Source organism: Chionomys nivalis, chromosome 9, assembly GCF_950005125.1.
Source record: "Chionomys nivalis chromosome 9, mChiNiv1.1, whole genome shotgun sequence".
NCBI lineage: Eukaryota > Metazoa > Chordata > Mammalia > Rodentia > Cricetidae > Chionomys > Chionomys nivalis.
In genome coordinates, this window is record NC_080094.1 from 39,308,371 (window position 1) to 39,331,923 (window position 23,553).

A 23,553-nucleotide genomic window follows, 5' to 3' on the forward strand; every position below is an offset into this window, starting at 1 on the left:
CATGTTATCTTAGCTGTGTTTACTTCAATATTGTTTCAATAGATCAGTGGGTAAATATGTTTGAAATACTAAAAACAATCTGGGTTAAATAAAAACTGCTTCAGACTCTAAAACTGGTAGAGAATGATGGAAACACAGAGAAGGCATGATCGGGACAAGGGGAAAACTAGGAGCCTTCTTTTTATTTATTTAATCTGATCTCAGTTTCCTCTCCCTCCATTCCTCCCATCCCCCGCTCCGGGACCGCCACCTTCCCTTCACCCCACCCCCTAACAAGCCCAGGATTCTCTCCTCTTCCAGGACGCCTAACAATAGGAGCCTTAAAAGCAGAGGCAATGGCAAATGGTGGCTGCGGTGCAGGAGATAGAGTGACAGCCAAATGGGGCTCTTGGGGGAACCGCTGGCCTTGAGGAAGAGAAGTGATCAAAATCTTTGAAAACTGGCAACCCAATTGTGAAGAAAACCTTTTACTAAAATGGGATGTTGGTGCTGAAAATATGCAGTCTGATTCCATTGTTTTACAAATAAGAAAACCAGGAATTTGATGGTGTGTGAAAACTACTCAAATCATCATTGGGGGAGTGGGGGGTGGGCAAAAGAACCCACGACTTCTCTATGTAGAATCTGTGTGTTTTGTGTCGGGGAAATCGTAACGGAGATATGAAATAAAGCCCCTTTAGAAAATTACAAAGAGATTGTATATGAGAAGGCAAAGGGATTCTAGAAAGCATTGTGGAAGCAAATACTCAGATATAACATGTGTTTTCATTTTTTTATTAGAGAAGTTGTAAGTTGAATTTCAGCCTTCATGTTATAATTTTCTCTGTCCTCTTCAGAGGAACACACAGAATCAGTTTGTACAATCATATACAACAATTAAGTTGGCATTTTACATCCTAAAATCAGGACTCTGATTCGCCCAAGGCTACCAGGTCTCTGTGCGCTCCTCTGGGCTTGGGTAGCACGACTTGATCCCAGCATAACACTTGAGGCGCCACCTGCAAGGCAACTACAGCAGGCTAGAAGACCATGCAGATTAACACGGTAGCAAATTGTTTGGATATTTAACAGACATAAAAAGGTTATTTCCTGATATGAAAGTCTGAAAATCTGCATAAATATTTTTGTGTAAAATTAAATTAGTTATGTATTTTTTTCAAACTAGAACTTGAAGTATCAAGAATGCCCACATAATTCATATACACATATATATAGACTTTTTTTTATTATGCTAAAAGTCTTGATAGTCAAATAATATTCTGTGCCATACATTTACTTAACCAGTAGTTATTTGGTGTTAGAGTAACTGTGTCGGAACGGGTTAGTCATAACTGGTGCTTGTGCATCATGCAAAACATTAGGTCTATGATTCTTGTTGACTAGTCTTGTCACGTGGTAATGTTTAGATGATTTCGCGCTATAACCGTGAGAATTAGGGAGTATAAATACTTTGTACATGGTCACATTTACAAACCTTTGCCAACAACCACTTCACAACCCTTATAGTGTATAGTGAACGGTAACACCTGGAACCTGCAGAAGGAATCCCTACAGAGCAGTGGCAGCTGTAAACTTTCTGAAACGAGCCCGCCGAGTCGCCCTTGAAGCACTGATGAGCTTGGCACAGGTACACGCTTCTGTGTCTCTATTAGTCTAACAGTTTCTGCAACATTGACAGGAAATTAGCATCTTATGGCATGGTAAAGCATGGCACTTTCTGATGAGGTAACTTAGGTATAGAAAATTCCGCAAAGTGATTTGGACAGCAGACCGCCACTTCTGCTAAGGAACTGTAGACAGAGTTGCTTCTTCTAGTGCATGCGCTTACTATTAAGTTACTAATGCACTATTTTTTTTTGCAGCAGCAGCTCAAACATGTCCTAATGCATCACAAAGCAGAGCTGTTAACACCAAGCCCACTGACTTGTGATGCTGTCTTTTAGCAAACATGTTTAAGTTGTGTAGCACGGTTCGACTCTGCCTGTCAGGAATAGGAGATTCTTTGTTATTGTTGTTGTGGATACATAGCTATTTTTGGTTGGCCAAAGAAATTCAATAGTCAATTGTTAAACAGAAGAACATTTGGTCATCCCCAGTCTGTGTGGTTTCAGATAACACCGTGTTTGTACATTAAAAAAAAAAAAAAAAAAAAAAAAAAATCCGTGGAGTCTGAGTTTAGAAGCTGGGCATGATCTCCCGATGGTCCATGGTTTTCCAGCCTCAGTTTGCACTCTGGAGTTTCATACTACTGTTGCTGGTCTGCGGTCCATCTCGGCCTCCAATTTCACCATCTGCTGCATCTCCTTCGCCTACAACACCAGAAACATGGCCTTACACATGGAAATCCCCTTCTGAAGGACCCCACTGGCTCTCGTCTGTTTCCTCTAGGCCTGTCCTGTTTATACACACGTGACAAGTAGACCAACACCCTCGGAACTTCCTGGGGTATTCTCAGAAATGCAGAATCTTGGAGTTTACTTAAGATTTTCTGAATCTATCCAACAAGATCATCCAGGAGAGTTTAATGTACATAAAAGTCTGAGAAAAACTGGCCTACAAATTTCTGGGGAAGATCTAATGTAAAGAAGTTGAGCCAGCTACTTAGATGATCAAACTGTTTGACTTAGTGTGGCTGGTACCTTGTGTGGAAAATTCTATCATTTTCAGAATAGCATTGTTTATGTATAACTCATTTCTAAAATAGTCTAAAACTTAATTAAAAGTAATTAAGACTTGAGTCTTTCGATGGGGATAGGTAGGGTAAAAGCACTGCTTTGACAGGAGTCCTATCAACATACCATTACAGGAGCATGGATGATTCCAGAAATCTTACTATCCAAACTCTGGAGCTCTTGCTTCTCTGGAATAATTTATTTTTTATGGAACACCAATATAAGCCAGGATGAATTTAATATCACAAATTAAGATAGTCACTAAAGCAACCAGCTTATTCAAAAGGTTCAGCAGAAGCAGGTTCCAGTAACAAGTAATTACTTGGGAACATGGGGAAACCGAGTGATTCATTTCAACTTTGACTTTCCAACCGAAAGCCTAGATACCCAACCCGCATGCTTGCACCTTTTGGTATGGTAGGGACACAGTCCCTCTCCCACCGGTCACTGAAACAAAGGACAGGTAAGGAGGGAAACATGAGGAAATCTATAAAGATACATTGTGGAAGGAAGATTCCGAAGTGCCCTGATGCTACTGCTTATGTCTTCTTTGATATTCCAGCTAAACGGAGAGTCAGAGGGAGAGGCTGGTCAATTCTAGATCATACTAGAAGTATCTAAGTATCCCAAATGAAGTTCCATAACAAAACCAGTTTCTCACAGACAATGAAGTGTTTTAACAATATGGCTTTCACCTTCATTTTAGTGAGGGTAGATATAACATCACCACAGAATTTTAGATCTGTGTAAACTTGGGGCTCATGATTCCCTCTACCCATATAATTTTCAATGCCTGACATATAGTAATACAGGAAAATGAAGAAATGGAGAAAAATATACAAACATGAAAGAATGACACGAACAGTATTATAAGAGATGGCCGTGAGACACTGTCAGCGCTGGAAATTAAATGACTTGATGCTCAGTGGATAGTAATAAGGTTCCCTATATTTTGGCCCCTTTGCATTTAAGGACTCTGTTGAACATAGTATAGAATGCATAATAAAATGCCATTGAAAGATTATCCTGAGAGCTCAATTCTTACATGAGCAGGGTGACCATCTACTTCTATTGCCTGGGACAACTCAGTTGAAGTCTGGCTATTAAGAACAGACATCTTTCTCCAAAATATATTGTTTCTGCTTTAAATAGTCAATTATATAGTCACCTTACAAGGGGTGACTAGTCATAAGTGGATCAGACTTAACAGAGAACATAGCAAAAGTCATTGTAGTATAACATTTCTGCACATAGACCACAATACTACACCACTGAAAAGACAGGCATTATATGTAAATAGTGTTCTTATGTCTGGGTTTTCTTCAAGATAACAACCTGATTCCCAGATTTACAACTGGAAATGCTGGCTAAAACACTACCACAAACAGATGTGGCAGCATTTCAGATTAAGTAGGATGAGGAACTCAAGTATGAAATAGCCAGGGTTTTAAGTCTAACCCCTTAAGATATTAGTTAGTTATGACCAGATGGGAGTCATAAATGGAAATCAAATCAAGAATACTGATGTAGCCAGAGAAAAGCAAGGTCTTGCTTATCATCAAAATTTCAGTCCTACCTTGTGTTTGGGACACTGCATGACAGGATTTCAAAAGCTGTTTGTACAAAAATAGTAATGTCAAAATTGAGTCATACATAGAAAACAAAATAAATGAATACTGAAGTGATTTTGAGAAATGAATGCAAAACCATATACAGAAAAGCAAAAAAAAGCTAAGAATAAAACACATACACACCCATTAGCAACAACCTTCCCCAAGCTGACTCAACAAAGGAATAAAAATAACCAAACAATGCCTATTAGTCCCACGTGTGCCTCTCTCCTGTAAGGGGGTAGGTTGTCTGAGCTTTAGCTGAGCCCTTTACCTCACTTTATTGAATGATGGTGTCGATGACAGATATTAACTCTTAAGAGTTGAATGTGACAGTAACGATACTGTTAAATGTCTGAAATGGTATATGTCAAGACAGATGAAACACTGTGTTGGAGAACTATGGGAAAAACTAAGTCACAAAAAAAAAAAAATGCCCTGGCCCTTGGAAGTCTAAGTGAACAACTGGCTGATGAAGGAAACAAGTCTAAAAGGTGTTTATCAAGGCCACAGGATCCAGAATCGAGAATAAATTGTGTGAACCTGTTAGCTGTTACTCCCAGTGCCTCTGACAGTAGTCTAATTAGATCCACCAGGCTTTGTTTCGGGGTTGGTAGGGCATGGCAGGGAATTCTACCAGATTAGGGAAAATAAACTAGAAAGGGCTATGTTGTATGGGTGTTTAAATTAAATCATCTTTGATCTACACACAGGGAAGAAATCTGGGGCTTAGCAGCAGCTTGGAAAGTTAATTTAGAAGTTTTGGGTTTCATGAGGATGACTGACTGCTTTGCTGAAGGAACGCTTGCTTGACTATGGATGGAGTTCTGCTACGTGGCTCCAGCCTTTGTCGACATGCGGAAACAAGTGGATATACAGTGGACCCCTGCACTGAGCCTAGGAGAGTGTTGTAGCAGGCAGACAAACTGTGAGTCCAGCACTTCTTGGCCTTGTGTTTAAAAGCACACTACAAAAACCTAGCGTTTAATTTGCTATGGAGCAAGTGATATTTGCAAATTGAACCTTAATGTAGGAATTCACTCCCAATTCTATGTTTGCTGGAAGTTGCTATTTGACATAGTGAATGCCTTTTCCTTGAATATCATTACAGTTTTACATTTGGATATTTTTCACGTTGGGTGCTTTCGTAAGTTTCCGTGACTCAAAGCCTGAGTTGAGGGTGGTAGATGATCTTATGACACATTAATAGGCATTATGTGAAGTTTAAGAACAAAAAGCCAGCATCTTTACAACATGATCCAATCAACACAACTCTCAGGAACCTCATATTTTAATGCAATCTGATGTGGTTTGAATTATCCATGACTTAGTTTAACGCTCATAGTGATTTCTTTATTATGCCTTAAAAGTAGCAACACCTGAACACTGTATTCTGTAGCTCTGATCTACACCATTATGTAGTGATGAGCAATTTTTAGCACATTTACATTCTTTAGTCAAACCTGTTGCTAAGCGACATGGTAATTTCTAAATAGTTTCCTAATTTAGATAGTTAAAACCTAACAGTGCCTTCCCTTTCATCATGCCCTTCTTTTAAAGCAGATTCTAAACTCTCTCAAAGATATCCTCACCCTCTACTTTCCTTGAACCTCTGAAGTGAGTTCTGAAGCTTTTGGGGATGGTAGCTTTACCCTTTCTTACAGTCTTGTATTGCCAGGGACACATTCTGGAATGCGCTTTAAAAACGGAAAACATAATGCATACCAGAATATGATTAATTCTGATGAAGCCAAAACAACTGGACTTCTAGGACCAAACACATGTCCAGTCTCTCTTGGGGATCAGGGCTATGACTAGAATTAAGACACTTTATTCGGAACCATGATAGGACCAAGTTCTGTCCAACGGAGTGTGAGAACTTGAAGCCAGAAGCTAGGTGTGTTACCTAAGCTCCAACACAAAAATGACTATGGTTTTGTGTTCTTTTCAAGGGCCTTTTAAAATGTAATTCCTTCTGAAGTATTCTTCAGGGTGAGCTATTTACTCTGAAAAAATCTTACATCGGATTGCTTTCTAGAGGGGAAGAAATAGAAAAGAAAAATGCATTATTATTTCATCAAAAGCTCTTTGCAGTTTCTAAATGGATGTAAATCATCAACAAAGTACAATGTCCAAACCAAGAACGAAATGGGACCAAGTAAGACAGAAATGTTCACTCTCCTAGAGCTACAGATGTTGTAAGGAAGGCTCATGTGGGATAGAGCCTGCTATGTTGCACTGCAGGGAAGCAGATGTGTCCTGGTGCAGGTACCTGAGCAAGTGCCGTCTACTAACCACTGTGTGTAAGCTTGAACTTCTCTAGTCAGTGTTTTTCTTTTCTTTGAGAAGAAAAAAACAAACAAACAAACAGTGAGAAGATGCTAAGCTCTTGGGCTGCTTGTTGAGTTATGGAAGCAAACTCAGATCCCACTGTGACACTCTGGGAAGAATTTACACATTCACTTTTTTAGATTGGCACTCAAGAGAGATGGTTCTTTTGGTTGACTTTTATACGCTAACACCCACCAACTTCAAGCTGCGAAGCTTTAAATGAAAATGGAGGAGTAATTAGCAACCTGTTTGCTCATATCCTCCTTCTTGAAACCCAGCCCTATGACAACTCTGCACTCTTCACGCCCCACACCCACATTCTTCTCCCACTCCACAAAAGGTACTTCTGGCTTTTTTGGATGAAAAAGAGAAAGTACAGCAAGCGCCCAGCAAGGCTCTCTACCTCCCTACTCCCTGGACTCCGGGCCACAGTCCTTCCCAGAGGGTTCCTGTGGGCCACGGCACCACCACCCTGAAGCCGATGTCTGCCATGTGCATTGGGTGAAATACCTGCTCATTCTGTTTCTCTAGGAATTCTAGGTGCTCGAGTTGGACTTTTTTCAATTGATCCATTTCTTTCGACTGTTTCATCGCCAGCTGGAAAAAAATATGATCAATTTCAAGTTGTAGTCTCAATATTACAAATGACGGATGGCTTATTAAACTCATCATTTAACTGAGGGTGACCATACTTTTTTAAAAAAGGAATGAAAAATACCACAAAAACTGTTAGGAGTTTAAATTCATAAATCATATTGGGCAAATCATATTGGGCATAACTGAACACTTCTGCATGACTGAAATCTGGCTTTACAGCCTACATAAAATGCTGTCAGATCATTTCCATAGTGACAGCAGAAAGAGATTGCTTTGGCTTTTGGGGAGGGGCAAAGTTGGAATATTTAAGGTACAGAAAAATAAAGAAATTAGGCAACCAGACTGAAAGGCTTGGAGGCTAGCACAAGTTATCATTCACAGATTTTTTTCTTCCAAGAGGAATGCCGAGAAAAGCATGAAATACTCACTCTCTTTCTTTCTTCTAGAAACTTTTTAGTGTTGCTGCTGTTCAACTCCCTGACTCGCCTAAAAACAATAGAGACAGATGACAGCGTGACAGCACATGGGGTTCGCATACAGCCGTAAGAACCAGTCTTCCCGTACCCCATTTTCCGGATTAGATTATCGCTTCCTTTCCCTTTAATCTTCACTGTAGCATTTTCTAAACACACAAAACGCTTAGGAAAGCATAAAAAACCAACCACGTACAGATCACTCAGGTTAACCAATAATGTTTCTTTATGGTCTCCAACTTTAAAGATCTTTGCTATCTTGTTCAAGTAAATGCACATTTCCTTGCACGAGTTCATTTGCGCCCTGCATGTGCAGGAGCCCTCTGTGGATAACGGAAGTGTTGGATCCTCGGGTACTGGCGTTACAGGCAGTTGTGAACTGCCATGTGGGTGCTGGCAGGAGAACTGAGGTCCTCTGCAAGAACAGTAAGCACCCCTAACCACACAGCCATCTGTCCATAAGTAAAAGAGAATGTTACATATGAAATTTAAACTTCTTTTGCACTCCTTCAGATTCTATTTTCCCTCCTTCCTCTCCTTGGAGGAAGTACTGGGGCTGGCATAGACTTACTTAGCTACATTTCAATAATTTTAACTATATATGGATGTGTCCATGAGAAATACCTCTAAGTGTTCAAACTTTCCTGTGCATAAATCACCCAGAGGATCTACCAAAGATAGACTGCTGTGCTCTCCGCTCCAAAGTTAGACTCAGAAGGGCTGAGACATCTGGGCTTCAGTGTTTCTAATGAGATCGCACATAGCACTGATAAATACTGCTGGTATGCTAACATCATTCCGTGTGTTTTAAGGACTTAGTAGGGTATTTTTGACTTCCTTCACAAACCCAAGCTTGCAGACTTGCTTGCTGGTAGGATATGGACAGCCTCCTCTTCATCCCATGGCTCTGTCTTTAACCCTAATTTGCATTTTTTACGAGGAAGCCTGGGACTGCTTTCCCCAGACAGCTGCCCAACCTTGATTTACGAGATGCTGACGGTTCTGCCCCTTTGGGTGCATCATGCTGTTTGAACTGTGTCCCTGATTGTAGGTGGGGTGCTTTTCACGACTACACACCATCCAAATGGGTGGACTTCTCTAAGGACGATGTCTTTTCAGGCTTTTCCGTCTGCAGTCTTTTCATGTGTGTTTTCCTTTTCTCTTTTAAAATAATAATTATTCTTTGAAAATGTATACGTGTATACAATGTAAATTTCCTACTACCTTTCTCCAACATCCCACAGTGCCCTCAACTAGTCTCCCTCCAACGTCTTCTTTTTTATTATTAACATTATTAATAACCTCCAAATCCAATTAGCGCTGTTTGTATTCATGTGGATGTGGGCTGTCCATGGGGGTACGTACATTTTTCTAAGGAATTCTCCACTCTACGCATATTTTCAAATGTACCATTAGCATTATAGAAGCCTTTCAAAATTATTTTCCTCTTTTATTTTAGTTTTCTTTCCACACACCACTAATTTGTGCTTCTTCTCTCCTCCTGATCGTTCCTGCTGACAGTCTAGTGAGGATCTATCTCATCTGCTCTCACAATTTCCACAAAAGCCATTTCTTTCTGGATGCTTTCTCTTGCCCCCCCCCCCATTCTAGTACTTGGTGCGTTTTCTTATTCATTTTGAACTGGGATCTTGGTATTCACTCTGGTTTCTACCTTTATGTCTTCTTTGAGCATTCACAACAATAATTTTGACATCTTTTAGGAAAAAAACTTTTCATGTAAACATCACTGAAGTTTCCATCCATGATCAACAGTGCTTGCATTTTCATTTCTTTTTATTAATATCATATAATTTCTGTTCAAAAGTCTTTTCTGACCCAGGAATAGAATAACATTTTAGTTTCTATTGGTCTTGCTAAGTCTTATGATAAACCTTTAACTTCAGTCCTCAGCGGGATGATAAAACTGAAATCAAAACCATATACATGTGCTTCTTAAGGGGTGGTTGACTTGTTGGCACAGAGGTTATTATCATTATTTTAGAAACAGCTATTTGTTGATGCCTTATGATCAGATAACGATAGACAAAAAGTTTCAGTCAACAGATATACATCAAAATAAAGATAATTTTTTTTAGACATGGTTTCTCCCTGTAGCCTCAGTTGTCCTGGACAAGGCTGGCCTTGAACTCAGAGATCCACCTGCCTCTGCCACCTGTCCCTCTTTCCAGTGCTGGGATTAAAGACATGTGCCACTACACCCAGCTAAAGACAGTATTTTTAAAGCCTGGATAATGACAATAGCAACACCTTAGAGTTTTGGGTGATTTGAAAGTTGAGTATGGTAGCTACCCCACTCACACCAGAGCTCAATATTCTGAGACAGGAGAATCTTAGTGAGCTTCAGGCTGGCCTCAGAAATACAATAAGACATTGCATTGCAAAAAAAAATAAAAAATAAAAGAAAATTTGAACTCAGATGAACTTAAGTCTATTTTCTAATATATTTGATAAAATACAATAAAGGATGATTTAATAGCCCAGCCTTCACGGTGAATTTTATATTTCACTCTGTACAGCCCAAATTTAACAACACTGTCGAAAACAATTCAAGTTAAATATTAATCCATATTTAGTATTTTTAGAGTATTTGAGGGTTTTGAACTGAAGAAGATATATTTATTTCTATGTATATAACACTTTTAAACAGAGTTCCTTATTTGAGAAAGTGTCCAGAGACTGGCAGATCTGAAAAGTTAACAAGAGTCAGAGAGACACGACAATGTCACATGACAAACAATCGCTGGACAGATGACTAATGATCTCCCTGGAACCTTCTTCCCGGGAGGCACAGACAGCACTCATCTCCAGGTCAAAATGACTGTGGAGGGCCACTAAGATGGCTCGGTGGGAAAAGGAACCTGCAACCAAGCCTGAGAAGCTGAGTTTGATCCTTGGGACCCACAGGAGCAAACCGACTCCTGACAGTTGTCATCTGACCTCCACATGAGCACTTTGTACGACTGTGGGTGCTCCTATGTGCTCACTCCTGCTCTCTCGCTCTCTCTCTGTCTTGCTCTCTTTCACACACCATGCTCACATAAAGTAAGTAAATAAATGTAATAAAAAGATAAACTACTATGGAATTCCATTTCCCTTTGGTGGGCTATTATATATAAATGGTATTTAGCAAAACTTCTCTATAAAAGATGAGTTAATTGGCAGGATGCTTTGTATTTTGTCATATTTTGATTTACTATTACCTAGCATCATTCAATAGCTGAAAAGAATAAATGCTACTGAGGCAGTTCTTGAAACACCAGCACCCACTGAGTATCCTAGAAGGCTGGGGAGTCGAGTTAAAGCACAGAAAGCCCACTTCTGTGCTGCCAAGTCTTCTAGGAGTCCTTGGTTCACGGGGTGACACGCAAGCCTGAAACGCCACACTCCTTTTCCTCTTGGTCCCTAAGGGCTAATCTGTATTCTGTGTTTTGTGGAGCAGGAAACACCCTTTCCGTGGCCCTGGTCTTCAGAGAGAAAGCCATCTCAGCAGCTACCATCCATCCATGAGCAGGACCCTTGTTGTCCACGGCTCCCACAGTTCTGGCCTGGTCTTTGTGAAACTGAAGGCTTCTGGATACTCACAGACGGATGATGGGTAGTGAGGTGATTGTTATCTGTGTTCCCTGGCAACACCCCGCTATGGGTAACACAGTTACTGAAAACCACCTGTGGTTCCCTTTAACAGCTGTAGTGAAGGTTTGCATATAACACCTGGTACCACAGCCTTAATCAGGTCTCATCCCACCCGATCTTCCCATCTTCTTTGAGGAAGACCCCTTGCTTGGTAAGTAACATCCACCCAGATTCCTGCCTCAATCTCTCCTTCCTGACAGCTCACCTAACTCATAGACAAACCAGAAAATCTATGTGGAAGCTTTATACACAATCCCTGAGGTCGAAGGATGTCAGTCAAAGTGAGAAGAAGCCTTCCTGACGCTCATAGCCATCACATCCAGATTTGATGACACCTGAAACTCAGAATCATCGCATCCAGGCTTGCTGACATCTGAGCTGCAGAGAGATTATCATGATGGTTTGATAGAATGCAGGAAGAATGCTACAGAATTAAATCGATTATTGTCAGGTTTTATATATAATGTGTGAATATAAATTAGAGTTTACCAGTGGCAGTTATCAGGAAAATATTGGGAACCACTACACCATTGCAGTAATAATCTCCTTCCATAGTAATTGTACTAACAGGACTCTTAGGACACTCCAGTGTTACAGTTCAGATCCATGTTGAGTTTACACAGTCTAATGCTGTTGACTCTATCCCAGTAACCCAGACTGTCCCAGTGAGCATCTTCACACTTACCTTTCCCTTTCTGCCTTATTCTTGATAGATTTATCTTGACTGATGGCTTTACTATTTTCCATAGAAATCTTAGCCTGGTGGGCTCGCATCTCCTTGCTTTCCCTATGAAATAAAAATAAGATACAAATGAATGGAGAGGCATATGATGGCGATTAAGAACTCCATAAGGCTACAGTTGAAGGTGAGTGAGTATACAGATGAAGTCCTGGTGCTTACCATAAAGTATCATACGCCTTAAAAGGGTGCCTTTATGATATATTACAGGGAAAACAACAGATACAAAGACAATGTGTAACAATAGGGCAAAGTTCAATTTTTTTTTACATGTCTGAGCTCATGGAGTTTTTTTGTCCTTTGGCAAAGGAGGGAAGGAACCCTAGCTCAGGAAGGAGAGCAATGGCTGAGGAGAGCATTGCCACCTAGTGGAGACATGTGCTGTAGCTGGTATGTTTGAGCAAAGATGCTGTGTTTACTCAAAAAAAGAAAAAAGAAATACACAGATGTTCAACTTTACCATGCTCTGTTTGGGACCCAGTGAGATGGAAGGGACAGGATGCTCTAACCTTCACAAATGACCTTCCTGCCGACCAACAGTCCATGGGAATGAAAGGGACTAAATAGTTCCAAGTATAGGAAAGAGCAGACCTGTATTGACAGCTGACTAGTGACTGTGTAAGCGCACACGTGTGTATGACAGACGTGTCTATTTTTGATTCACTCTTGTGTATAATAAAGGCATATAGTTTAGAAGACTAAAATGGATGTGATTACAAATAATTTTTCACTTAATAGTGATCTCCTTAGGAGTTTGCGTGGAATTTACAGGCAAGGATGCTGGTTACCTAGGTCCAGTGGTTTGTTCTACGTCAAGAGGGATGGGCAAGGCTAAAATGGGGTTTTGGTCAGCCACCTTATATCCCATGAGCAGGACAATGAGAGGAACTCTGGACCCAAGGCAAATGCTCTCAGAGTTTCCCACAACTTGGTAGTAAAGTGATCTTTCCAGACACCACTCTTCCCTCCTTTCCTTTGCTTATAAATGACCAAATGTTGCTAAAAAAAAAGCATTCAGTAAATGAGAACAATCACAAAGCCAAAAAGAAATGATACACTAGGCAACAGAGATTTAAAAAGAAAAAAAAAACCCCTAGTACTGCTGCTACTGTGAGGAAGACTACTGTGAGGAGGAATGCTCTCGCCACAGACTTAATTTTAAGATAAATTAGCAGCTGGGTTTGCGTGTGTGTGTGTGTGTGTGTGTGTGTGTGTATGCGTGCACACGCATTTAAATGACTTTCTAAGCAATGAAAAATTAAATTTTTTATTTCTTTCAGGTAATATCTAACTTTGAGGCTTATAATTTTTCTCCATGTGGTTAGAGATATGATTCGAAAGTGCCTCGTACTCTAACCCATTTTGAAATAAGGGCAGGTGCCTACAAGCTGCCACTGTAGCAGCGCTCAAAGCGGGGAAGGGATGCTGCTACGGGGACTTGACGCAAAGTGCACATGCAAATGGAAGCGCTCCTGAAAAAGAAGACAAGACACCCTCTGACCCGTGGAAGCAAACCCGAACTCAGAACTCCACCGGGCGCAGCATGCTTCATGAGAGGACACCAGATCATGCCAGGCACCATCCGACTGTCTCATGGGAGAACTGGAAACTATGGCAAAACCATTTTATTTTCTATGTCAGGATGTCTCACCAAAAGTAAGGCTGGAAGTTTTTGCATACAACCATATAATTTATGCAGTTGCCATTTTTTAAAAAAAAATGAACATTTTAGTTTGTTGGTATAAAGTTTGTTTTGTATTATTTCGTCTATATCAGCATACCCCTGACTACGGCATACAGTAAGCACTTAATAAAGAGCAAGCAAGATACGAGCAAACTGGGATGTAAAGATGCAAGAAAAAAGACATACTCTATTGCCCAGGGAGAAGTCCAGCTCAGCTCAGGCAGTATTTCAAGAGCAATATGCCCGTTGCTGAAGTGGGGATAAGCAAATGAACTGATAGATCTTTGCCACCTCTTGATTGAGTCTGTCCTCCTAAAGTGCAGTCCCAGCAATGTACAGAAAGGAAGGAGGCTCTCTTGAATGCCTTGCCACTGTGGGATGAAAATCACCCAAGGAGCTCCACTGGCCAGGACTTATGTCTTACCTTCCTAAGAGAATTCAGCTGTTTTTCACCTCTATCCCTATTTACCACTGAACCCCACAACACTTAGAGGAGGAAGAACATTTCTTAGTAGGCATTATAGGCACCTTGCAATCTGAGCTGACTTTACATGACTGTGGTGTCTTCCTAACACATGCGAGCCATTGGCAGACACTACTTCATATAAATCGGCTTCCTCATACTAAGTGTACGAGATACATTGCACTCGTTTTTGTTCTTACACACACACACACACACACACACACACACACACACACACGGTGTTTGACTCTCCCACCTGTCATGGGAGAGTTTCAGCTGCTGGGTCTGTTGCTCATGAGCGTTGATGAGCAGCTTTCTCAGCAGCTCACACTGCTGGTTCAAGTGCAGATCCCGGATCTCTTGCTCCTCGGCACTATGCGTGTTGATCATTTCTGACCACTCCTTTGTGTGCTGGGCCACAATCTCTTTGACCTGTGTGGGGAAGATGGGATGGGTCACCTGGAACCTTTTGGGTCAGCTATGCACTGAAAGCATAAGCTATTCACGCAGGCCAGTTTGTTTCGTGACTCGATGGACATCTACAACCCACAAAAGCAACAATCACTAATGACTGTTTTATGGGGATCAACCCGTCAGTCTGGCTGCTAAGTCTCTTACGTTGTTCTGTTATTTCACTGCCTGTCTCCTCCTTGGGTGTGCCTGGGTCTTGATCGGTTCCAGCACATTTCCTCATCTCGTGCCTCACCTCTACTATACCACAGGTCTGAAGAGAGAACTGAGTGTCCTCTTATTCCTAGATTATGGCTTACTTCACTACCCTCAATAGGCACTAGGGCAGAAAGTCCTCCACTTCTCAAGGCCGTACTTTGTGCGACGTGGTTTTTCAGTCCCCTTTATAAATAGCTAGAGGCTGTTTCTCCAAATCCTGAAATCTGACTGTCTCTGTGACTTGCTCTACCCAATGAGACAACAGCAAGTGTTCCTAAAGCAGAGGTATACAAACAAGATCTTTTCATTTTTCTATGGCTGGTGCCCTGCAAATGAGCCCAGACTGCCCTGCTGGAGGCTGGAGATCATGCAAGGCACACAATCACCCTGCAGGTAGCAACCCATCAGATATTCAAGTGAGGATAAGAACCCTCAGCTAACTGTAGATGCTTGAGTGAGCCCCACAAAATCAGAGTTGTCAACCACTTGAATACAGTCCAAATTTGTGGCCCTCAGAATGATGAGTGAATAAATAATCATTGTTTAAAGGCATTACATTTTGGCAGCTTAGTACACAGCCAAAGTAAATTGATACCATTGTCAAGACTTCTGATCTACATGAGGAAAGTATCTAAAACTCATGGCACAGTGCATAAAGCACTAATTTTCATATCCAAAGCTAAAAAGGGGCAGAGAGAATGGAGAATGATGCATAGTCCCTGCCATGCAAAATAAATAGCACAGAGGAGGACTCCATCAGAACAGTGTGACTGGTCTGTGCATGTGTTAGAGCCATGGGGCTGGATGATAAAGCCTTACATAACCGTATAAAGCTGCTGTTTCGAGCATGTGCTATAGTTGAGAGCTTTAACAATAATTTAAAATTTCTTGTTGCTGAAATCATGTTTGTGTTCTTCCTGAGTCTTAGCACTGAGGTCCTCTCCAAAGGCTCACAGCTTTACTTAAGATCTTTCAAAATCTTAGTTTCATTTGACTTGGGGAAACTGCCAGTAGTTAGGTTCAACTCTTCAAATGTCAGCTTAATTTTTATCGCTCTAAAAGTCCTAGCAATGATGCAGTAAAATGCAAGCAAGTGTTCAGTCCACAGCCTGGTTGCTTGCGTCGTGTTTGGTGTTCCCTCTGTAGGGAAGCAAAGTCTGTATTTTCAGTACCTGTGGTGCTTCCTTCCTGCCCCTTTGCTCACTGTTTCACTTGATACATCAGGATCATCAACATAAGTATCGTCAATCTATTTCTACACACAAGATAAAAAGATATTCCACGAAGGGGCTTTTCTCAAAGATGGGTAAAGTTGCCGCAAGCACAAACCTCTAACCCCATCTTCCAAGTCCAACTACTGCTTCTGATACCAGATCAATCCTGAGATGCCCCTTCTAACATAAACTATAAAATATTTTCTTCAAGTCACCATGTTAAAAAAAAAAAAAGTGGGGGTGTTTTCTTACCTTAGATTTGTGATCTGATGTCAGGGTCTGAATTTTAATTTCTGTTTCTTTTTTCATTTCAAGACAATTACTTCCCCTGAAAATGGAGAAGTGAAAAATGCATGCCAGAAATTAGATATCTTTCAGTTCCCTTGGGCCTCTGTGACAACATTTTCTGATGAAGACAATATAGTCATCAAATGTGTGATGATGCCACAGCTCATTGGGCGGCATCCATTTTTCCAGGAATAGATTCATACCTTAGAAATTTATCTGTACCATGATTACTCAATTCAACCGCACACAGAAATACTTCAGACCTAGCAATTATTTTCTTGTTATGGTCTCTTGTCAGAGTTTCCATTTTAGTTCCCGCTTTTCTTTAAGCTGTTTTGTATTTATTCCATAAAATATTACTAGGAATGAAAACAGTCTTGAAGTGAATTTCTAATTTCCTCATTTTGGTCATAAAGCCAGATTTTTGTCTTTTAAACATGCCAGCGAGGAAGAAAATAGCATTTATTGGCACTACATAGCAGGGAGGGGGGTGGCTTATTCTCTTCTGAGTAGGAAATATATACCAGGCGATCGCCCAGAAGCCATTATTGCTAATTCCAGTATTAGCTGGTATTTTCTTCTCCACGTTATTGCGGAAACCAGAACAGGACCTGGGCTTCTGTCTTCAGCACGTATGCTCTGGATTATGCTAGCCCAGCTCACAGTGCTTCATTATATCAACCAAGCGTCCTCGGAAAGCAACACTCTCCCCTGCAAATGGGCTCGCTTGTCACAGCCGCCGCTTCTCAATGACTGGTACTCAGGGTGTTGCTTCTCCAGTCTGTTATTCAGCAAGCTGAAATGTTCCTCTGGCTTCATTCCAGACAAACTTCCACAGTAAATGGAATGATGGGCTTTATCCAGCCTTCTTAACCAGCTGGCATAAGCTAAGGATCCCTGTAATATTAAGAAGTCACGACTGCATAATTATTCCCCTTTGCGCATTGCCTTACTCACTCTCTGCCCCTGCAGAAACGTTTGCTTTGATTTCTCCAATATTATCTTTTTCTTTCTCTGCCTTCTCCATTCACCTTCTCCCTGCCACCTTAACCAAGCTGAATGGAATGTTCTTGAGAGACAGTTATCCTGTAGTTAGGCAGGAACACTTCAGTAAAGTGCCTTTGCCCACTTGACCCATGCCCTTCAGCTGGGTATGAAGAGTAGGGAAAACTTCTTCACTGACCATGGCAATGAGGTCTGATTAACCTACACTGTAAATTGAAAGTATCAAAAGTGCAAGATGCATTTAATTCAAGCAAACTGCCCAGTCTCCTGCAGAGGATCAATCATTCCCTGACCCCCTTATGTGGCTGACTGGGCAATGCTGACTAGAAATTATCCCACGACTAGAAACCCATGCAAAGGCAAGATTCGGAATTCCAAGTTCATGTGTTCCTGGACGCAAGTAACTCCTGCACCATGGTGAAGCTGGAAAATCACAACTCAGACCACCTTCAGCCCAAGGTCACCCACACATGTTCTGGAAATGAATCTAATTACACAAATATCTAAACACATATGACTAATTTCCCCTTTGATCAATATTCTGGCAACCTGGAAACACAAAGTCTAGGTGGCAACAGGAAGCTCCCCTTAGAGTAGGCTGTGCAGATGAAAATGTCTGATAACTGGCTGTGAAGGTACTTTCCATGAGTTTTTCAGGTCTTGTATTTCAAGTACTGATAATATTCTCTCCGCAGAGCCTGGGGGCAGATATTCATCTGGCAGCATGGGCTCAGAAAGAAACCTACAGGAAGGCTTCTTTGGTCTCCTATAGTGTGGCGTAAAGATTTATGTGTGGTGGAACCCACTGCCTCCTCATGAGGATGGCTCCAATGGCCAGTGTCTCATATGAAAGAACCAGTAATGAACATAACTTTCATTCCACTTTATGCTTGAGAATAAAAATAATAAGATAAAAGTGAGTTCTTATCTAAAGTTCTAGGGATATTATTGTTACAAATTTAGGAACCTAATATCATTCTTGACAGAGAAACTTACTATATAGTACTTATGTCTGAAAACTCACAGTAAAACACAGAAAGAGCCCACATGTGTGCACAGAAGCACTGCACTAACTGGATTTAGTGGGCTCAAAAACAGAAAGAAGACATGAATTTGGGAGGGAGACGTGTTGAGAGGAACATGGCAGATTCAGAGGGAGAAAACAGAGGATGTTATCATTGGACACATGTGTAAATTTCTCAAAGTAGCAAAAATTTATTTTTAAAAAAGAAAATTACAATATAATTGTGATCCAGGAAAAACACAGAACATTTGTTGAAAAGTGATGTGTAAATAAAAATAAGTATATTCTTGGAAAGAGTTAAAAATTTGTAAAGACCTCACTCCTTATAAACACGTTCAACATTTTGTTTCAAGACATCATTGAAAATGATAAAATGACATTTTTAAAAGTTAACGCTGCTGATTCAGTCAGAAGTCTGTAAGAGTCATGCTTATGGTTTGAGTGTGACATGTCTTCAGAGGTTCATGCTCTGCATGCCTTGTTCCAGGTGGCCTTATTCTTGGAGGCTGAGGGACCTTTAGGACCGGGCAGGGCTTTGCTGGAAGAAGCAGGTCATTAGGGACATGACTTGATGGTTATGACTGCTGCTGTTCCTTCTGACTCCTGGCCCTAAGTGATGCGAACATGCTCTCCCACATGCTTCTGCTGCTACGAATGACCTGCCAGCCTCCTCCACCACAATAGTGTGAATCCAGGAACCAGAAACTTGTCCTGACTCACTTAAAATATACATTTGAATGCTTTTAAAGCAACAAGCCATGGCTCTGCTTCAGTGATGCACAGAAAAACAATCCAAGAAACAAAGGAGGATTGTATAAACACTGTGTCCACACAAACTCCTGGTGTGTGTTTTTCTGGAAAATATAACTGGAATAAAAATGAAGGCGACTCCAAACGTGAGCTCCAAGGTGAGGGGGCACATAAATATTCGCCACTGCTGCCCCAAGCAAAGGACGCTGGCTCCATGTCTTGAAATTAGAATTTTGGAGACCAGAATTGTAACAAACACAGTCCATTCTGAGTTCAAAAATCTTAGTTTTCTAGGTATAGCTTGACTAAATGTTAAAGAGAAAAAAGGGAGAAAACTAGAAAGACATTTGTACTTATTTTCTCTTTTTCTTTCACACCGTGGAAGGCTAGAAAACCTCAGCAGAGACTTAAAACATTAAAAAAAAATGATAAAATCCACTGAAGGAGAGCAAAACTGTGCCCAATATGATGTCTGAAATAGAACATATATAAAATGTATATACACACACATATATATACATATATATACATGTACATACATATGTACACACACACACAAACACACACACACAAACACACACACACGGTGTGTAGTCTTGACAGTATCACCCCCAAGTTTTTTACTAAAAAGTGGTAAAGGATTGAACAGGACATGCAGATGGATATGAGCTAGGATCATCCTTCACCAAATGAACCAGGTCAGCAGTGCCATGTGTGACCCATCATCACCTACACTGGTATCCTGTACCATGAGAAAAGCTGCACTGTAGGGCGTGTCTCTCCAAGATGCACAATCTCCCTCTTCTTCCTTTACCTATGAGGAAGTTCTGAAGCCAGAGAGAGAGGTGTTCTATAAAACAACTAAGCAGTAATGTTGCAAAATGAAAATCCCATGAAAGACGAAGAGAGACAGGATCTATCAGAAAATAAAGAAACAGAGCAAAAAGTAAATGCAGCGTGCAGTTCCAGAGAGGATGCCAGAAAGAATGTTGGGAAACTGGTCAAAGTATTGCTATTTAATCAATGAAACTGCACCAATGTCAACTTTTTGTCTGATTATTATAATGCAGTAAGAAGGGATTTTTAATATTATCAAAAAATGAAGCTACATGTTCTACAAGCACATGTTCCAAGATTCCCAGTGGATGCCTAAAACCACAGATATATAAGAATGTAGCATATTTTCCCTATGAACAGACCTATGCCAGTGTTTACTGTGTACATTAGGCACAGTGAAATAGTAGTAACGATAGCTAATAATAGCACAGAACAATTAACAAATAATATGGGGTAAAAGAAACCATTTTTGGACTCTGATGAAATGCAGTTAACTATATTTTTGTACCCTCTAAAATTACTTATAAAACAATTCCCAGAGTATAAGAGTTAATTTTAAAATTATTTTCAGCTAAATTTTGTTGACTTTTTCCTTTTTTGGAGACAGGGTTTCTCTGTAGCTTTGGAGCCTGTCCTGGAACTAGTTCTTGTAGACCAGGCTGGCCTTGAACTCACAGAGATCCACCTGCCTCTGCCTCCTGAGTTCTGGATTTAAAAGCGTGTGCCACTACTGCCTGGATGCTAAACCTTCTTTTTAAAGAAATCAGAACTAATTACCATGAACTAAAGGTTTGGGGAACTCAGCTGAGATCATCCTTACACCACGACTAAGGTGACCGATGCTACACCCCACTGTGATGACACAGGGTTGGAAATGAGTGGACCTCTTATCTTCTAGGAGTAGTTCTTCATGATGAAACCACACTAAGTTCTTCCATGGCCTAAGGCAGCTGAGCTGTGCAAAGTCACACTGCTAGAGGGAGGAGGCATCAAGACATTAACCAGCAGACTTACCCCTTCTTCTTCATCGCCTTCTCCAGGATTTTCTCATGAGTTGACTTCTCTTTGTCGTATTGGGCCACGATTTTGTCAACTTGTGTGCAGTGTAACTTCTGCATGGTGCTGTGCTCCTGAGTGGGAAGAATTTGCAGTTATGAGCTGGAGTTCAGTTGGAGCTGGAAAGGTGTATACTGCCAGTCTGGCCTTCCTTTAACCGGCTGTAGTGGGAGCTGTGGGCTGTGTTCCTGCCGCCCCAGCTCCTGGTAGCCTGGCTAGCTTATGCCCCGAAATAACAACACACAAACTCTATTCATTTAAACACTGCTTGACCCATTTCTGTTCATGTGTGTAGCACCCCAAGGTGTAGTTTAAGACACTGTCTTTTAAGGATGTGACCAACATGGACAACTGAAAAGTGTTCTTAACTGTTAATGAAAGTGGCCCTAGATTTTCCTCTTGAGACTTACATGCTAGATGGGATTGCTGTCTTCTTTACTTTTTCTGTGTCTCGTCTGATGGCTGAGGCTACTTTCCACTTCAAATTGAAAAGCTGGTTCTAGAAGTCTGGAGACAGATAGAAGCCTAACAACCAGCTACATGCCGAGAGTCAAAAGCAATTGACCATGAAGATGCAAGGGCTGCTCCAATGGTCATTAGCCCGTCTTCCCTGTCTTTTTGTCTCAGTGCCCGACCATTTCCAGAGCTTTCTTTGACAAACGGCAGTCTCCTATTCACACTGTCCTTCATGGTTTCATCTCCTAGCTAAGTTCATGTTTGGAAATGTACATCGGAGACATGCCTGTTTAAAGTTCTATAATCAACGAGTTCTGTATGTGTTGTCTTCAGAAATATGGCTTTGCTGTCAGTTTGTGGAGAGTAACATATAGTTTTGAAAACAGCCTCGGTTGTTTAGGCTCCCCATGGGTCTCCTTTGGACAATGATTCAATTAGATGTAATCCATTCCTTGTATTGGAAGCTTCGTTTGGTGACAACAGATGCCCAGTTGGGGCTCTGTCTTTCCCATTATTTGGCGATTTCCTTTAGATTCCCTTCATATATGTATATATTTTAGGAAGCTTCTTCTGTAATAGGGTCCTATACTACCCTTCAAATGGTCTGTAATTTTAGATGTCTTTACTTACATTCCCTCCCTTATACCCCTTTTCCCTTTCCTTTCCTACTTGAGCCTCCCACCATCCATAGCTACCTATTGTATTTCCCTTTCCTAGGGAGATCTATCTGCCCCTCCCCCAGTCCCTTACTCTATACCTAACCTCCATAGCTGCCTGCTTATTGAGGACTTTACAGATAACATGCACATATAAGCGAATAAACACTGTATTTGTCTTTTAGGGTCTCAGTCAATTCACTCACGATGATTTTTTTCCTAACTCCATCTATTTACCTATATATTTCATGATTTTCTTTTTCCTTTGTTTAGTTTGGTTTGGTTTTTAACTGCCTACAGACAGCCTTCACCCCTGTGTGCTAGTGGCTTTAGTACGGGAGGGTACTCTAAATACTACCCAAGGACACATGTAAACCACACATCCAGTGCTGGGAGGCCCTGTTAATGTCGGACAAGGGAAGCAACACCCCAACATTTAGGGAGTAGATCACGTTTCCAGAATCATGAAAACCCGAATCATCTCAGTGTTGTCACTGTGTTCGAACCAAGGAAGGGGCTTTATGCCTTATTTACTTACAAAGCATCTGGCATACTACATAATTAATATAAGACTATCAGGCTTGTCCAGACGGTTTGGGCTCAGTTAGCAGCTCTGTGGCTCCTGAATTCTAGGGCATTGGTTCAAGGGATAGAGTTAACTGGTCCTGGGTTTCCTTGTGTGCAAAATAGCTACTTGAGAGGATTTCCCTTCCAGGAAGAGACAGCAAATGAGGGTTTGAAGAATTTTTAGCTTGCCAGGTGGTGGTGGCGCATGCCCTTAATACCAGCACTGAAGAGGCAGAGGCAGAAACATCTCTGTGAATTCGAGGCCAGCCTGGTCTACAAGACCTAGTTCCGGGACAGGCCCCAAACCTACTAAGAAACCTGTCTCAAACAATCAAAAAGAGAAAAAAAGAAAAAAAAAAACTTTTACCTGCTGTTCTTTCATTATTTTCAGCCACAGTAGATTTCCTGATTGTATGTTAAAGAGCTGCTGAATGAGCTAAGGGAATTTATGTTTCTGACCAATACAGTGACCACCAAGAGGCCACTGAATGACTGAGATCAGTAAGGAAAATCTGAGTATACTATGGTACGTGGGCACCAACTTCACTCCTAATGACTGAAGTAATTATTTCATTGTCCTCTTTCTGTGGCCTTTCCACAGTCCAAATTTTTACAAATCAACAACAAAAATAAAGTACAATCTTTAAACAGGTCTGCCTTTAATAGCCCCCCACACAGAAAGTCCGTGTTGTCTCCTCTTTAAGCTATAAATTGAATCCCACAAATGGGGTGTACTGATTTGAATGAGAAATGTCCCCATTGGCTCATATACATTTGAATTCTTGCTCTGCAGTTGATGGAACTGTTT

General features: G+C 41.0%; 1 protein-coding gene across 7 annotated transcripts in view; it reads right to left on the bottom strand.

Annotated features, from left to right (window-relative positions):
* Positions 1-765: 765 nt before the first annotated feature.
* The window catches only part of Plcb4 (phospholipase C beta 4), a 371,211-nt gene continuing 348,423 nt past the window's right edge, over positions 766-23,553 (bottom strand). For 5 of the 7 annotated variants that reach the window (XM_057780478.1, XM_057780474.1, XM_057780475.1 and 2 more), the window contains 8 exons: positions 21,025-21,140; positions 16,359-16,434; positions 14,480-14,655; positions 12,023-12,124; positions 7,639-7,696; positions 7,124-7,210; positions 4,249-4,285; positions 766-2,309 (listed from right to left, as the gene is read on the bottom strand). In XM_057780478.1, the coding sequence (XP_057636461.1) occupies positions 2,221-2,309; positions 4,249-4,285; positions 7,124-7,210; positions 7,639-7,696; positions 12,023-12,124; positions 14,480-14,655; positions 16,359-16,434; positions 21,025-21,140 (741 nt within the window). In that variant the 3' untranslated portion in view covers positions 766-2,220. The remainder of the gene's footprint in view (positions 2,310-4,248; positions 4,286-7,123; positions 7,211-7,638; positions 7,697-12,022; positions 12,125-14,479; positions 14,656-16,358; positions 16,435-21,024; positions 21,141-23,553) is intronic. The other 2 variants (XM_057780480.1, XM_057780479.1) reach the window with 1 other exon arrangement.